Consider the following 18,669-nt stretch of genomic DNA (forward strand, 5'->3'; position numbering starts at 1 on the left):
GTGCCACCTATGTAAGTGCCACCTATGTAAGTGCCACGTATTTCAGTGCCATGCATTTCAGTGCCACGTATTACAGTACCACGTATTTCAGTGCCACGTATTTCAGTGCCACGTATGTAAGTGCCACGTATGTAAGTGCCACGTGCCTTGTATTTCAGTGTCACGTATTAAAGTGCCACGTATTTGTCACGTTTACGGTTAGGGTTGATGTCACCGCTCTATAGGACCCTTAGTGACACACTGACAGGAGACAATGGCTCCTGCAGTGTATCACTGAGGTTACTAAAGTTCACTGGTCTCACTTTATGGCAAAAAGCTGCGTGGGAACTTTCTCATACAGCATGCCATAAAGTGAGACTAGGGACTATTTTCTCACAGGGGCGTAGGAATACATTGTGGGGAATACATTGTGGAAGGATACCTTCCTCCCCTCATTGTGTTCCTGGAGCCCCTGGTGAGTGGTTGCGTCAGCTGATGCTCCTGCTCTCAACGGGAGATCGTCGTGGGACACTCGTTTTAATTGGATTTCTGCGGATCAGGGAGTATAGTGTTTATTATTTTAATATTTTTTACAGATGACAATGGCTTCGGGGATCAAAGTGACAAGTGATGGTGAGTATGTAATCTATGTTACATGTACTGTATGTCTATATGTATGTTGTATGTCTGTACTGTATGTACTGTATGTATGTACTGTATGCGGCATGTTGCATGTTGTCGCATGCTGCATGTTGTCGCATGTCGCATGCCGCCGCATGGCGAGTGTCGTTGCATGGTGCATGTCGCCGCATGGTGCATGTCTCATGTTGTCGCATGGCGCATGTCGTCGCATGGTGCATGTAGTTGCATGGCGCATGTCGTCGCATGCTGCATGTCGCCGCATGCTGCATGTCGCATGTTGTTGCATGGCGCATGTCATTGCAAGTTACATGTCGCATGCCGTCGCATGGCGCATGTCGCCGCATGGTGAGTGTCGTCGCATGTCGTGTGTTGTATGTATGTATGTATGTATGTATGTATGTATGTATGTACTGTATGTGTGTATTTTTTTATTTTTTTTTACATTCAACACATTAGCCGGATGATGGGACTACTACTGTCCCATCATTGGCTAATGTGTCACTCACTGCCACTGTAGCAGGCAGAGCCCGATGGGACTTGTTGTCCCATCGGACGATGCCTGCACGCACGCACGCACACACACACACCACCCCCCAGCACATACCGGTCCGCACATCGCCGGCGCCCGGGACCGCACAGCGCCGGGGACCGGGACCGCACAGCGCCGGCGACCGGGACCGCACAGCGCCGGCGCTCGGGACCGCACAGCGCCGGCGCCCGGGACCGCACAGCGCCGGCGACCACCCGCACATCCCTGCCTAGCCCCGCCCGCACATCCCTGCCTAGCCCCGCCCGCCGCCAGCACAGCCCCGCAGGCAGCCTCAGCCCCGCCCACAGCCCAGTCACTCTTTATGAGTGACTGCTGTCTGTGGAGCCTGGGGACACGCCTGCTACTGACGTCACGTCAATTTCCAGAGTCTGGAAATTGACGTGACGTCGGCGGAAATGAGCGGCGGCTGAAGCCTGGGGGTCACGTGACCCGGACTCAGGCACCAGCATAGCGCCGCTCACAGGGGAAAAAGGCAACGCAAGGTATTTACACAAATCATCAGGGGCCCGAGGGGGATACATTGGGGGGTTAATTGAAAGTAGTGGACAACCCCTTTAACTAAAGGTAACTACTTCATAAGTAAAAATAATGTTTCCATCCCAAAAGGTTTCCATTGCCTATAAGTGAAATTTGAGACAAAAAAACCTGGTTTGGATACTTATTAGTGACGTGATCGTATTGTAGAAATTGCTTTACACCATGAGAAAGACTGCCAGTTCATGAAATAAAGCATGCATCCGAAGCACCCCAAACTCAGGAGAATACTCCTACTGTCCTATGACATGCCAACTGAAAATAACTGCCTGGTTAACTGGTGATGGTTCCAGAAAAAAAAAAAGTTTGAGAAGTTCTGCAGTAAAACGTATTTTGCTTTGTAGGAATATAAAAACATTTTTAGCCTACGACCAGTAAAAAGGTCGACGTCCATAGCTGCTCACCAGGTTAAACTGCTGCTGTAGCTTCTCATTGGCGTAGTTGATGCAAAACTGCTCAAAGCTGTTTATTTCAAATGTTTCAAACCTGAAAAAAAAAAATATATATTAATCATTGTTAGTATGGTAAAAAATGTATATGAAGCTCAGGATACATTTTAATAATATAGACACATTTTACAGTATTCTATAATTTTTTTTCCTGCTTCCAATAGCGGAGATCAAACACATCAGTTGTCTAAAAGATTCTGGTAACGCATTGCATGTAAAATGAATATCCAATTAGAATAGTCCTATCACATTCATGTGTCCTAGTAGGCCTTATGTAATGTAGTCGTGTTAACGAGACGGCTTCTTATTGCAGATTGGCTTGATTTTCCATCTCTAAAATAAAGCTCATCTGGATTCCTACTTTGCTGAAAGATGTAGCTTCAACTTTCCTTTATTTTATATCAGAAAGCTGAATTATGTAACCTCGCCCACACCAGTTTTCTGCCTATGCACAGTGTACACAGAAAGCTGCTAATCAGTGGTGGGGGTGGGGTTATACAGGGCTCATTAATACGAAGGACTACATATCAACAGGTTTACTATTCATCTAGTGATAATCTTCTGTTGATTTGACGAAAACAGCAAGCAGCCACGTAAGTAACATCACTGGAATCAGGGTGTCTGCCCCTACATTACGCTGGTTTCATATTAGATACCCAAATCCTGGTGACACACTTCCTTTATAAAAGGGTTTAAGGATGTAACCAATTTTATTTATAATCTCATGAAACAGACTAGATTGTTCTGGCTTATACATTTCATTGGATGTATTCCCAGTTTTATTCTATCATGTGGTCCACAAAGTCATGCCAGGGCAGCATTCACATTCATTTCCATATAGAAATGAAACTAATCTCTCAATATCTTCCCTCATGTAATCTGCGGTCCTCCCAAGACCTCCTTCTCTCCTCCGCACTTATTCACTCCTCATCCAATCACCTCCAAGACGTCTCCCGAGTATCCCCCATCCTCTGGAATTCTGTGCCCCAACACGTCCGACTATCAACGACATTCGGATCCTTTAGACGGAACCTGAAAACCCATCTCTTCAGGAAAGCCTACAGCCTGCACTGACCACACGGCCACCTCAACACCACCGGAGCTACTGCAACCCCCGACCTACTGTCTCCTTCCCCATAATCCTGTAGAATGTAATCCCACAAGGGCAGGGTCCTCGCCCCTCTGTATCAGTCTGTCATTGTTAGTTTTGCTTACTGTAAGTGATATTTGCATTTTGATGTAACCCCTTCGCATGTACAGCACCATGGAATTAATGGTGCTATATAAATAAATAATAATAATAATATAGATGAGTTCTCTAGCACCAGCTTCTGTATTACTAAGTTGGAAGGGTTAAATGCACATGTAAAGCTCACTTGGTAACACCATGAGGCACAATAATGTATCTTACAAAGACAGAAATTTTAACATCATCCAGGTCATGTAACCATCTTTCCTTGAGGCAACACAGTCAGCAAATGTATCACATTACTTATGTGGCAATTAGAATGTTAGAAGGCGATGGGAAGCTGCTTAAAATAGCCGACTACATACAAGAGATGCGCAAACTGCTTACTAGGAAAATATAACATCCCCAAAGCTGGAAAAGGAAGATGTGACATAATGATGCTACATGTTATGTTGGTGACCAAGGATGTAGAGTCGTGGACAGATCCATTGCTGCTCCCCGCTGCAGAGCGGCTGTGTATTAGGTGAAGCATCCTACTGTTCTTTTTGTAGTGTCGTCCCATTCATTTGAACAATGTTCTAATACTTTGCATCCACACTACAATCCGAAGATGCTGCAGTACTCCCACAGGTGACACTGCCGCTTCACACTCCTGACAGGTGGGGCACAGAGTCAGCGCCAGGCTGATATTGATGGTCTATTCTAAGGAAAGATGGCTGGGTAAAGTTTACTTTTTTCTCTGTGGCCAAAATATTGAAGCTTCATCCTTATCATATGCCATAAATAGAAGACCAACATCCAGGACCTCCATCATATGGCCAATGGAGGGATCGCCCCGCTATTCATAACCTCTATGACTGTGTCCCATATTTCAGCTTGGCCAATTCATGGGCCTTTAAAAAAATCATATGCCTACAAGAAAGATCCAATGGATCTGTATACACATTGGATCGCTGTTGGCCAAAAGATGGTTCCGCAGATACGTCAGCCGGCAGCTCTCGCGTTCATCTCTCCCATACACAGGAGTATGCTCGCTGCGGAGTCCTCCTGTGCGCTCTATAAGAGAGTGGCTGCGAATCACAACTGGTGGCGGCTAACCTCAGGCAGACTGGAATCAGACATGCTGACTCCCTACACAATCATCTATCGGGCCCCGTACACATTGGACTGGTGGCCGAACCCTGCAATATGGGCAAGTTTGGCCGACATCAGTCTAGCGTGTATAGGAAGGGGCTTTATGGTGAGTTTAACAAGAGGTACCCCAGACTTCAACCCACCAAAGGTCAAAATATGTAGTCGTATAAAGGCCAAGCTAAAAACAATCTGACTCATTGATTTCTCTCATGTCTGCTTATGAAGTACTAACTAAAATCAGAATTTAATTATGCCAAAGACCACGTATTACTAATAGGTATTAAATTAGAAAAAAATAAATGACCCCCAAAAAATAAGCATTTGTATTAACCAATGTAGCACATCTGAGCAACAACAACAAGTATAATAAGTGTCTACCTCCATCTTAATATATACTTACCTTGTAATGTTTTCATTTCCTGTTCCGTTCAGATCCCAGAATTCCAAGCGGCGGAAGTTCACCGATCTCCATATTAAGACACCCAGGTGATGGGTGTCTCAATATGGAAACTGCTGGTGGTACCAGCCTCTTGCGCGGTACCACCGGAACACCGTCACACCACACACACACACTGTATACACCGTACATACCCCAACACACGCACACTGTATACGCCATACGCAACACACACACACATTGTATACGCTGTACGCACCACACTGTATACACTGTACATACCCCCAACACACAGACTGCATATGCAATACACACCACACACACTGTATACGCCACACGCACACTGTATACGCTGTACGCACCACACACACACACATTGTATACGCCGTACGCACCACACACTGTATATGCTGTACACACCACACACACACATTGTATACGCCGTACGCACCACACACACTGTATATGCTGTACACACCACACACACAGTATACGCTGTACGCACCACACACACACACACACACACACACACACACACACACACACACACACACACTGTATACACCGTACATACCCCCAACACACGCACACTGTATACACCATACGCAACACACACACATTGTATACGCTGTACGCACCACACATTGTATACGCTGTACGCACCACACACTGTATACGCTGTACATACTCCCAACACAGACTGACTGCATACGCAATACGCACCACACACACAGTATACGCTGTACGCACCACACACACACACATTGTATACGCCGTACGCACCACACACACTGTATATGCTGTACGCAGCCTCTTGCGCGGTATCCCCAGCGGAACACAGTCACGAACATGCCGCCACCGGGATCACCCGAATGATTCACTGACCGACACCATCTTTGTACAGGAGGAGCGCATGCACAGTTTTAATGTGATGGCGGCGGTCTGATTTATTTGAATCATTTAGCTGACCCTGGCGGCAGATGCGCGACGTGACATGAGGGAAGAAGACAGCATAGTTGTGGAGAGAGAGAGAGCAGACAAGGGGGAGAGCACATGGGGTACACAGGTCAAAGAAGAGATGACATGAGATGAGAAGACAGCAGATGGGGGAGAGAGAAAGCGCACAGGGGTGAACGACAGAGCACAGGGGGGAGACAGTTCAAACGGGACAGAACATGAGGGGAGAACACAGCACAGGAAGGAGAGAGACAACAGAGAAGGGGGATAGCACATGGGGTAGACAGGTCAAAGAAGAGAGCACAGACGGGAGAAGTCAGCACATGGGGAAAGAGAGAGTGGATAGGTGGGTGAGCACATGGTGGGGAGAGATTCTCAACGCTGCAAAGCCTGCCCCCATCATGACATTACCGCCCTCCCGATGTGATAGCATCGGGCCTCCATCTAGAGTATAAATAACAGGGAGGACAGGTTATTTACCCATAGATGTCGAGGACTCCAATAAAGGAATTTTGCTTGGCAGACGACAGTAGGGCTTTATTCACATGGCAAACAATCCAATTAAACAAGTAGGCGTAAATGTGTTTGGACAGAGCGTCTCTCGCATTGATCGCCTGTAGCCGGGAAATTGGCTTGATATACGTCTCCGCAGCAGTTACCAGCTTCCGATGGCAGAGCCAGTGAGACATTTCTTCATAGTTCACTCCCATCAGATCACAAAATATAACAAGAGGTTGATTCTTTGGCTGAAATTAAAATACAAAGTGCATAAGAAAATGATTTAAGTAATTGATTTAACAAAATCTTAAGCTTTTATCCCAAATAAGAAAAAGCCAAGGCGTTAATGATAAGTAAAACCCATGTGAAGCCAGCTCTCCTCATCATATTCCATCTGTACTTATATGTATAGGTAACAAGGGGAAACGACCTAGAACTTCAAACAATTGTGAAATATTACTGCCTCTCTGAAGCACTATCGACCAGCGGGCGTCAAAAACCCAAGACCACCAGCAACAGCTCAAGTCACCATTGCTTTAGCATGACTGTGTGCGCCCGTAGACTTTCTATAGCGCTCATACACCACTGTGTGCGCCCGTAGACTTTCTATAGTGCTCATACACCACTGTGTGCGCCCATAGACTTTTATAGCACTCATACACCAGTGTGCGCCCGTAGACTTTCTATAGTGCTCATACACCACTGTGTGCGCCCATAGACTTTCTATAGTGCTCATACACCACTGTGTGTGCCCATAGACTTTCTATAGCGCTCATACACCACTGTGTGCCCGTAGACTTTTTATAGCACTCACACCACTGTGCGCCCGTAGACTTTCTCTAGTGCTCATACACCACTGTGTGCGCCCGTAGACCTTTTATAGCGCTCATACACCACTGTGTGCGCCCATAGACTTTCTATAGCGCTCATACACCACTGTGTGCGCCCGTAGACTTTTTATAGCACTCACACCACTGTGTGCGCCCGTAGACTTTCTATAGGGCTCATACACCACTGTGTGCGCCCGTAGACTTTTTATAGCGCTCATACACCACTGTGTGCGCCCATAGACTTTTTATAGCGCTCATACACCACTGTGTGCGTCCATAGACTTTTTATAGCGCTCATACACCACTGTGTGCGCCCGTAGATTTTTTATAGCACTCATACACCACTGTTTGCGCCCTTATACTTTCTATAGCGCTCATACACCACTGTGTGGACGCTTAGACAATAGCTGAGTGCTTCTGATGAATGGATGAGCAATCAGTTTTACACTGAGGACTTAGACCTCACCACCAATTAATAGCGCTTCAGGAGAGCAATAATTCATAATTTCTGTCCTTGAAAGTTTAGATAAACTTTGACACACCGATGATGCCTTGGATATTGTCACCTAAAGATGATCCGTCATCAGACTATGCTTACTTTATTCTATACGAGGGAACTCCGCTATTACATGGAAATACGAAGGCGCTCAGTGAATACTATAGTTATGAGTACTGGATTCATGAGATGAGCACTTCCCTGCCTTGATAGTTGGCTGGAGGTGATGTATGCAAATACACAGCATTCATCAATCGCTACAGAAAGATGAGAAATCCACTTTAAACAGATTTTTGGTTTAAGACCATTGTCTTTTCTTTTTAATTGTGGCGTCAGTGATCAGAGAGAAGCCCCTGCCTGTAATCCCCTCCCTAACAGATGAGCTGACTGCGGCTGCTGAGCCACCAAGCCTTTGCTTGTTTCCAATGCAGAATTCTCCCTGCAGACTAGCAGGGATTTTTCCATTACCTTGCGCCTTATTAAAAATGAAACTACTTTGCAATTTACGTCAATTAAAAATATACTGCAGTTTGTGAGGCTAAAATATTTGCAGCCTATGGGGAAAATGTAATAAGTGCCTTTACAATTAGGATGCCATTCTAGCCCTGGTCGAGATTGTAAAATTTGTGTGTTCCCCTCTTCCTTTCTGAACAGCGATCTGCGGGGATTTACAAGAGCTATGCTTCTTATAGACTTCTATGGATCCCTAACGAATCCAATGTGGCCCAAAGAAGACTTTCAGAAGTCAAACATGCACAAAAGGCAATTACTGCTCAGCAAAATCTATAGACATCTCACCCATAACATCTTCAACAGAACCTAAAGAAGACAATGCACTGCAGGAAGTGAAAAGGAATCTGCCATGCAGGATTTTGCTATGGAATCTGGGAGCAGCATGATGTAGGGGAAGAGACCCTGATTCCAGCGATGTGTCACTTAGTGGGCTGCTTGGTGCAGCTCTGATAGTATTGTGCTATAGATGTAACAGTGGTCAGAATGCTGAGCTCTGTATAACTGCGCCCATACCTCTGATTGGCAGCTTCCTGCGTACATTGTGTCAGTAAGCTGCCAAATCAGTGGTGGGGAGGAGGTATAGAGATTAACCTGACTGGCCTGCACGTGTCACCTAGTCCAGCAGTTATAGTCTTCTGATGATTTTTGAGGGTCATTTTAGAAAACCACTTTAGAGGGGCTGTCCACTTTAAGACTAATTTTACACATTGTGTAATTTAGCCTCTTCCATTGACAGCAACTAAACTTTCCCAGTGCTTCTGTGCTAGATTATTCAGTGTTTCTGCATGGTAGAATGTTTATTTTAATGGAGGTGACAAAATGTCATTTTGCCTCATGTCGCTCCATATGGAGCACAAAGTTTAAATAATACTTCAAAAGGCACCCATCCCAGCAGGTTAGAGAAAGGATCGTCAGACAGATTGTGAAGTAAGGGTACCGTCACACAGTCACACTTTGATCGCTACGACCGTACGATCCGTGACGTTCCAGCGATATCCATACGATATCGCTGTGTCTGACACGCAGCAGCGATCAGGGACCCTGCTGAGAATCGTACGTCGTAGCAGATCGTATGGAACTTTCTTTCGTCGCTGGATCTCCCGCTGACATCGCTGGATCGTTGTGTGCGACAGCGATCCAGCGATGTGTTCGCTTGTAACCAGGGTAAACATCGGGTAACTAAGCGCAGGGCCGTGCTTAGTAACCCGATGTTTACCGTGGTTACCAGCGTAAAAGTAAAAAAAAACAAACAGTACATACTCACATTCCGGTGTCTGTCCTCCGGCGTCTCAGCTTCTCTGCACTGTGAGCGCCGGCCAGCCAGAAAGCGAGCACAGCGGTGACGTCTGACGTCACCGCTGTGCTTTCCGGCTGCTGTGCTTACACAGTACAAAGAAGCTGAGACGCCGGAGGACAGACACCGGAATGTGAGTATGTACTGTTTGTTTTTTTTACGTTTACGCTGGTAACCACGGTAAACATCGGGTTACTAAGCGCGGCCCTGCGCTTAGTAACCCGATGTTTACCCTGGTTACCCGGGGACTTCGGCATCGCTCCAGCGCCGTGATTGCAACGTGTGACCGCAGTCTACGACGCTGGAGCGATAATCATACGATCGCTGCGACGTCACGGATCGTGCCGTCGTACCGATCAAAATGGCATTGTGTGACGGTACCCTAAGTATCCAACAAAGGGCAGGTACCCGACACCTGCAATAAAAGCAAAAGGTCCGGCAGAGAAAACCAAGCTAATAAAGTTATTCTCCATATCCTGGTTGTCTGATGCTGCTGATAGACACAACACTGTGGGCCGATCCGGATTAGGGTAGCCTGATATCTCCAACATGAGTCAGCCGCCCTCCCATGAGCCTACACCAAAGTACAAGACCAAGCACTTATAATTCTGAAAATGTGAAAAATGTGATAACGTGAGCACATACATTCCCGACTACTATACTCCAGCTAACATGGAGAAGTTTCCGTCTATCCTCCAGACGTGTCTGCTGTAACACCCCGGAGCATTATTTCTTACCACTCTGCCTTGTTCCATTCCTTTATCCTTTCTAGAAAAGTAGGAATAGATTGACAACTGGGTGTTACCAATTGGGGAAGGTGTTTACACACCCGGACATATGATAAACAGGAATGGTAACACCCAGTTGTCAATTATTCATAAATGTTCAGGAGGAAACTCTTTGTTTCTGTCTTAGGTTTTGCCCGTTTAATGGCCAGTGTGAACATGCTCCTACACATTGCACGTATGCAGCTTACACTCCAGCTCATTTCTTTTGGTTTTTCTTTAGGTTCTTGCACTCCGTGTATGTGTGGCTTCTAGTAATGAGCAAATGTGCTCGGATAAGGTGTTATCAGAGAATGCTCAGGTGCTAACCAAGTGACTTTGGCGTGCTCAAATAATATGTTCTCGAGTCCCTGTGGCTGCAGGTCTAACAGCCGCAATACGTGCAGGGATTTCCTGTTTATTAGACAATCCCTGCATGTGTTTCAGCTGTCAAACAGCCGCGTGACAGGCAGGCGCGGAGACTTGAACATATTATTTGAGCACACCAAAGTCACTCGTTAGCACCTGAGCATTCTCAGATAACACCTTCTCTGAGCACATTTGCTCATCACTAGTGGCCTCGCTTTCTTTGAGCATGGCATTACATTTATATAGCTTCCCATTCAGTGTATCCATTGTTGGGCCCCGGTCCTGTTCAGCCCTTATTTACACTGAGGTCATTTTTGAGACATTGTAAGGTTTTAATACCAGAACAGGGAGCGAGACAGATGAAAGGATGAAACAGTGACCCATGGGCCGCACCATGCCCTCGCCCACTTGCTGTCACTGGATGGATGCAGATAGCGGCAAATACACTGGTGGAGGATGGAGCCACTGGCTCCTTCTTCCACCAATCAGCATGTGCTAATGAGCCAGCTGACGTAATGACGTCACTTCATTGCGTCAGTTGTGTGGAGAGTCAGTGCACCGGAGACCAGAGCAGAGCGCAGGGGAAACAGGAGCTCACACTGTACAGAAGAGGCGTGGCGGGGGCTCACACTGTACACAGGAGGCGTGGCGGGGGCTCACACTGTACACAGGAGGCGTGGCGGGGGCTCACACTGTACACAGGAGGTGCGGAGGGGGCTCACACTGTACACAGGAGGCGTGGCGGGGGCTCACACTGTACACAGGAGGCGTGGCAGGGGCTCACACTGTACACAGGAGGCGTGGCGGGGGCTCACACTGTACACAGGAGGCGTGGCGGGGGCTCACTGTACACAGGAGGCGTGGCGGGGGCTCACTACACAGGAGGTGCGGAGGGGGCTCACACTGTACACAGGAGGTGCGGAGGGGGCTCACACTGTACACAGGAGGTGCGGCGGGGGCTCACTGTACACAGGAGGTGCGGCGGGGGCTCACACTGTACACAGGAGGTGCGATGGGGGCTCACACTGTACACAGGAGGTGCGGAGGGGGCTCACACTGTACACAGGAGGTGCGGCGGGGGCTCACTGTACACAGGAGGTGCGGCGGGGGCTCACACTGTACACAGGAGGTGCGATGGGGGCTCACACTGTACACAGGAGGTGCGATGGGGGCTCACACTGTACACAGGAGGCGCGGTGGGGGCTCACACTGTACACAGGAGGTGCCTAGTACTGTATATAGGAGGTGCTGTGGGGGCTCATACTGTATACAGGAGGCACTGCGGGGGCTCAAACTATTGTGGTGGCTCATACTGTATATTGTGTCTACTTATACTGCATATAGAATGTTTTGTAGGGACTCATACTGTATGTAGGAGGCTATGTGGGGGCTCATACTGTATACAGAGGGGCTACATGAGGGCTCACCTGTATGTGGGCTCTTAGGGCATATCGAGGGTTGTGTGTGGGTTGATAAGGTATAAAGGGGGATGTCAGCATACTTAATTCCGCTCAATATTAAGTGATAAAATTAATATAAAATACTACTCTAACATTGAGCATAATTATGTTCAGCCTATTGGCAGTCAGGGAATTTCATGGGGCCCCTCGGGAAAATTGCCCACCCCTGCCCTATGTTATTTATATCTACTATTGTTTTGTACTTACTTACAGCAGCGTATATGTTCATTTTTCATCTTAGGTTGTTTCGCGTTTTTTTTTTTTTTTATTGGAATTGTCAGCCGTAGTTATAGCTCCTTGCTTAAAAGACACCGTGTGATGCTAAAGAACACTTACCGGAATTAAACAACTGTCCGAATCCCGAGCCTTAATGTTCACATTTCCCAAGTGGAGTATAGAGGCTAAAATTCTAAAGATTCCCATCTGATATTGATCTCCGATTCCTAAAACAACAGTTTGAAAAGAAATCAATTAGACACCGACCTAAACAGGCAAATGTAGTAGATACAACATTAGTCTATGGAGGGGACGACGGGACCACCCACCCAGTAAAGCACAAGCGTGCCTGGTGTTTCGCAGTTCTTTTGCATCATCAACAGCATCGATCACAGGGCTTCTCCCTTGGTTGGTATAGTGGAAACTGTTGGCATTTCCTGGGGTAAAGAAGCGATGGGTAGAAGAAATGTGACCATTATTTGTGGATTAAGATTACCAGAAAGAATTCACAACAACAAACAAGAACTCCAACCCCTGGACTGGGGTGATGGTATTGGGTTCGGTATTTCACAGCCTACACTTCCCTATTATTCTGGGTCCTGCTCTGCCCCCGGCTACTGAGGCCGCCACATAGAGAAGTGAAATACTAGAGATAGGACCACCTTGGCGCAGTGGGATGGCTTTTACACTTTTTGATCAAAATATTGTCAACTACGTATCCTATGTTATTTACATGCACAATTACTATTCTCTTACTGCAAGGTATTTGTTCATTGTTTTTCTCCTAAGGTTTATTCTGAAATTATGATGACATATGTCACTATTTGTTACCACCTCGTTTTTCACAGGGGTGAAATAGAACAGTATGGAGCTATTCAGGACATGTCATGGTAGAAAAGGCCCCTGTGAAGTCACCTTACAGAGACTGTCCGGGTGAAATAAGTCTCCTAGCCTCCCACCCAAACAGAAATATCTGTCAATCTCCGGGGGAACACGGGGCCATTGAGATTAATGATTCTGTGGACAGATCTGTGCCCGGGGGTGGCACGCACTTCCTGCTGGATTTCTACAAGTATTTCTACATGACTTGGCTTTCGGGAACCTTTGACTGCAGCAGGTAAGTGATCACATGCCTCCATGCACATTAATGCAGAAGAACAGGTTTACTTCTTTATCTGTGTATATGCTGTCATACACAAGTGATAATATACAATTATCATAACAATAGAAAGCTTACACTACATTTTACTTGTTTTTTTTTATGATGGCTACCATGCAATAAAGGGAATTTGTCACCAGGCTCTTGCTATTTAATCTGAGAGCAGCATAATGTAGGGATAGAGACCCTGATTCCAGCAATATATCACTAACTGGGCTGCTTAAGGCACTTTTGATATTACCAATGTATATGCTGCAGATCTAGCAGTTCTCTGAATGCAGAGCTCAGTATAACCCCGCCAACACCGGGACACAAAAGAGAGGATACAGGCAGGACAGCATGGGATCATGGATGATTCTTTCTTTGAGGTAAAACATTGCTGAAAAAAAGGCAGTGAAATGTTTTACCTCAAAAGAAAAACGACATATGACCCCATGCTGTCCTGTCTGTACACTATTTTGCATCTTCCCTGCCCAGGAGAGGTGGTGTGATCAGACCATGCCCCTGTATGGTCAGACACGGCCATTACACAGTACACAGCAGGGGCACATTTATAAGATTATCTCAGCACAGGAAGATTTTATTATAACACATCCAATTGTGGAACTTATTATTCCAAGATCTATTGATTAAAATGTACTTTGTGGTAAAACTCCTTTTAAGGGCATTTTACTGCACAGAACAACAATCCAATAACAAATCTACAGCTTTTCTGTCTACACAAGGCATTAAAATAATGCAATAATAAGGAGCAAGGTCTTCTAATATTTTTTTTTTATATATATATAAATTTTGTTACTGTGGGTGCCTGCTCTGATACCCAATGCTGGGCTATCAGCTTCCTGGCCATGTATAACATGCGTGCCATAGCCATTTTGCCATGTTCATCAGTGCTCAGATCTTCTATATACCCCAGTATACAAACTAATGGTAAGTGATCAGTATTGAATGAGTATGTTCTATCTGTATGTGTTATTAATGTGTTGCAAAGAACAAACCCCTTTGTCACCTACTTTTCCACAGCGAAAAAAAGAATGGGCATGTCATATTCAACATGCCTGACCCTTCTCGGTCTCATTGGGAGAGTCCACATTCTTCTGTAGACATTAGGTTGGCAAACGTTCTGACCAACACAGATTTTTATTCCCATGTTGAACCATTCTGTTCACAATCCCTTGTAATATTTGCCATTTTTATAACATACCTAGTTTAAGTGCACTGAACTCCGGAAGAGAGGCCGAGGCGCACAATTGGTAAAATATGTGGTAATTTCTCTCCTCGTCCGCCTAAAACAAAGAACAGCATACATAGAGAAAAGTCAGTCCGTATATTACTGCATCGCTCACAAAGCCCGGCTCGGCAAGCATGAAATCTGACAGATAACCCTGTGCGTAGTAAGCAGTGCACAGGCTGACTCCGCATGTGGAGCGAGGACGAGGCATTTATGTCCCCACAAAACCTGCTCCTTTTAGGCTTTGAAATTATTTCAGTTCCCAGAAAGAGACAAAGCTAACCAAAACTGGAAATGGTACCGAAATGGGTTTTTTTTCCGTTTTACATCCCAATAATGTATTAATGGCACAACATTTAATCACCAGGCCTTATATATCATCTTACAGAAGTTTCTAACCCTAGTAGAGGAATCCAAGCACTCAGATGCCACCAGAGCAAGCAGGGTGCATTCACATAGTCTATGAAGCAGAACATGTCTGAGAACAGAAGATGACTGACCATGCATGAAGGCCAGATTAACCCCGTGCTGAGCACTCTGGGCAGATGTTCTGGTCATACAGCAGAAGATCACTGGATACTAGGTCTAGAGAATCTGAAGGGACTGTATTAACCATGAATCCTAAAAATAAAATCCAAAAAAAATGGATTATAATCCATCCAAAATATAATCCAAAAAATAAAATGCTCCGAATAATGTAGAATAAGGGGGGAAAAAAAAAATCAACTTTTCGTCTGGGACCATTTCCACATAGAACCATATATCCATGAGTGTATATTGGTTATTAGTTTCATTAAAGGAAATCTATTGCCAGATTCATGCAGCCCCACATGATGAGCGAGGGCAGAGGGCTAAGCCTGCCTGCTGACTGACAGCTTCACGTCTCTGTAGTGTAGGGAGAAAGCTGTCAGTCAGCAGTGGAAGGACGGGATGAGTCCACAGCTCCCGAATATTGGGACTCCAACACCATCTTCCAATGCAGCTAAGAAGCAGTGATTTTAGAGAACATTGGTCCTACAAAAATAAGTGACTCACCGCTGGAATCAGGGTCTCCGTCGCTACAATGAGCTAGGGCAGTCTACCTGATGACAGATTTCCTCAGAAGCACTGGTATCTGAGTACAGCTAATTATTAAAGGGATCTTTCAGGTTTACAGTAGTTTATGCCATAAGCATCCTTTGTATACAAAGAAGAAAATCAATGTTACTTTGCCCTGCTGCTTCAGCCTCTCCACCATAACCCACAGCCCTTATGGACATGGCGGCAATAATGACGTCACCAGTGCAGCCATGACAACAAACACCGGGGACGACATTGGAGTGGTAGGGCATAAGTAACGCTGATTTTATTTTTACTCTTAGAATGAATTGTAAGCCTGCAAAAGCGTTCTTAGAGACAGGACGCAATCAATAATCATCCATAAAGCATCTCCCCTCTCTCAATGGCCCTAGGGAGTACAGCCTTCTGTTTGATCTCATTTGTTACTTTTAAGCCCATAGAACATGAGTGAATGTGTGTGTGTGGGGGGGGTTGTAGTTCAAGGGGTTTTCCAACAAACAAATTACACTTTAATCAATGGATCTTGGAACAAAAATAAGCTCCACAATTGGATGTGTTAAATAAAATGTTCCTGTGCTGAGATAATCTTATAAATGTGCCCCTGCTGTGTATCGTGTAATGGCTGTGTCTGACTGTACAGGAACATGGTCTGATCACACCACAGTTCCTGGGCAGGGGAGGAAGCAAAAGAGAGGATACAGACAAGACAGCATGGGAGGTACAACATTTCCCTGCCTGTTTTTAAACAATGTTTTCACTCAAAGAAAGAATCCGCTGTGATCCCATGCTATCCCATTGTCTGTATACTCTCTTTTGCTTCTTCCCCTGCCCAGAAGCTGTGGTATGATCAGACCATGTCCCTGTACGGTCAGACACAGCCATTACACAGCACACAGCAGGGGCACATTTATAAGGTTATCTCTGCACAGAAACAGTTTTTGCCTTTGTTTTTTTTTTTTGCTTCTTTACACATCCAATTGTGGAAGTTCTAATTATTGTAAATATCTATTAATTAAAATATGCCATATTTTGCAGACTATAAGACACACTTTTTTCCTCCAAAAAATGTGGAGGAAAATGAGGGGTGCATCTTATAGTCCAGATGTACGTGCTCTGGCTGTGATGGGGAGGTGAGGGTGCGGCAGCGGCGGACATATCATTGGTGCAACCTGTGCAGCCGCACAGGGGCCCAAGGGGTAAGGGGGCCCATTTCAACCTCCAAAGCAGGTGCAATTTTGCATTTTTAAGGAGCTTCTGGGCTGCAAAGGGCCCATATATTGTTCTTGCACAGGGGCCCTTTTCTATCTGTGTCCGCCAGTGGGCAGCGGATCACAGAGGCAGTAGCCGGCGGCTGCAGCTAACTCCTGTGCCTGCTGCTAAAGAGAAATTAATATTCACTGCATTTCACGCCCATGGAAGTGGAGGGCAGTGAATATTCATTTTTGTTTAATAGTGGACATGCTGTTAGCCACAGCAGCCGGCTTCCTGCAGCTCCCGGGTGTTTGCGTGTGACCGCTACTTAGGGGAATGAATATTCAATGCTCTCCACTCCCATAGGTGTGGAATGCAGTGAATATTCATTCCCTTTAGCAGTGGCACGTGTGAACGCCTGACAGCGGAGGCCGACACTGTGCTCCCTATTAAACAGCAATGAATATTCAACTGTTCTCCACGCACATAGTCCCGGCATGGAGAGCAGTGAGTATTCTGGCAGCTGTCACTCTGCTTGTAAGCAAGACATGACATCCCTGCCACGTGCTGCTTACAAGCATAAAGCAGCTCCTGGCATCAAAACACGATGCTGCGAGGGTGCGCGGGGAAGGAAAGGATGTTTTGTTTTTTTTTTAATGTTTTCTGATGGGGCCATACATACCAGGACGGGGATGAGGGGGGCATGCATACCAGGATAGGGGATATTAAGTACAGAATTGACCGCATTTTTTGCTTCAATTTTTTTTTCTACTTTCCTCCTCAAAAACTTAGGTGCGTCTTATAGACCGAAAAATACGGTAGTCATAAGCAAAACTGAAAATGTTTTTGCCTCATCGTGTTGGTAATAAAAGAACCTTCACAATGGTGTGTTGCCACACCAGGATTATCCACTGACCAATGGTAAATCAATAGTAGAAAAACATTCCCAGGTGACGGCAACTTGAATAAAATTCACAGAAGCCGCTCAGACCGCTGAGCACCAAGGGCAGCGCATGCCAGAAATGCATCTGAGCGGCTTCTACTTGCCACTCTCAATTTTAATATTGTGTATTGGAAGAAAAGTTTTGAAGATTTTATTTAAGTTGCCGGCTCCTGGAATGTTTTTCTACTATTGATTAAAATATACTGTACTATGTTATTGGGAAAACCCTTTTAATTACAATTTTTTATTTTTTTTTTAAACTTCCCTATTGGGGCAGATATATTGACGGCACACACTCCCTTCCAGTATTATTTACATAGCCAGTGTGAAGGGACAAATTAAGAAAGATTCTCCATTTTGTGCTTTTCGACTCCATTTTCTTGTTGCTTAAAGATAAATTCTGTTATTTAATTAGGTAAAAGGTTATAGCTGCCATGAAATAATTTTATCTTGTTGTTCACAAGCCTGTTATTCAACTAGGCTATGGTTCATAATTGGTATAAAGACCTTGAGTCTTCGGACTCGAGCCAGAGAAGGGACTCGGGGGTGTATCGCTATACCAGACTGAGGCACCTGTTAGTATGTGTTTTTCTATGCCAAGAAGATATGACCATATATGTAGTTTCCCGTTTTTCTGTATACTCATGGGGTAAGTTTTTCCTGCATTCTTATAGGTTAAGAACTGTGAGCGTGTTCTTATGCTGATTGGTTGAAGTATAATTTCTATGATTATGAAAAGCGATACACAATAAAACGGGGGCCAGAGATCTGCTCGATCCCCCATACAGAGGCACACGTCTCCGTTCGGTCATTTT

General features: G+C 45.5%; 1 protein-coding gene across 1 annotated transcript in view; it reads right to left on the bottom strand.

The window, feature by feature from the left end:
• The window catches only part of MYO5A (myosin VA), a 254,256-nt gene that overhangs the window by 98,360 nt on the left and 137,227 nt on the right, over window positions 1-18,669 (bottom strand). Inside the window, exons 7-11 of the mRNA XM_077263766.1 lie at window positions 14,635-14,716; window positions 12,601-12,708; window positions 12,392-12,498; window positions 6,312-6,577; window positions 2,110-2,191 (exon numbers count right to left, since the gene is read on the bottom strand). Of these exons, the coding sequence (XP_077119881.1) occupies window positions 2,110-2,191; window positions 6,312-6,577; window positions 12,392-12,498; window positions 12,601-12,708; window positions 14,635-14,716 (645 nt within the window). The remainder of the gene's footprint in view (window positions 1-2,109; window positions 2,192-6,311; window positions 6,578-12,391; window positions 12,499-12,600; window positions 12,709-14,634; window positions 14,717-18,669) is intronic.

Source organism: Ranitomeya variabilis, chromosome 5, assembly GCF_051348905.1.
Source record: "Ranitomeya variabilis isolate aRanVar5 chromosome 5, aRanVar5.hap1, whole genome shotgun sequence".
In the NCBI taxonomy this organism is placed as follows: Eukaryota; Metazoa; Chordata; class Amphibia; order Anura; family Dendrobatidae; genus Ranitomeya; species Ranitomeya variabilis.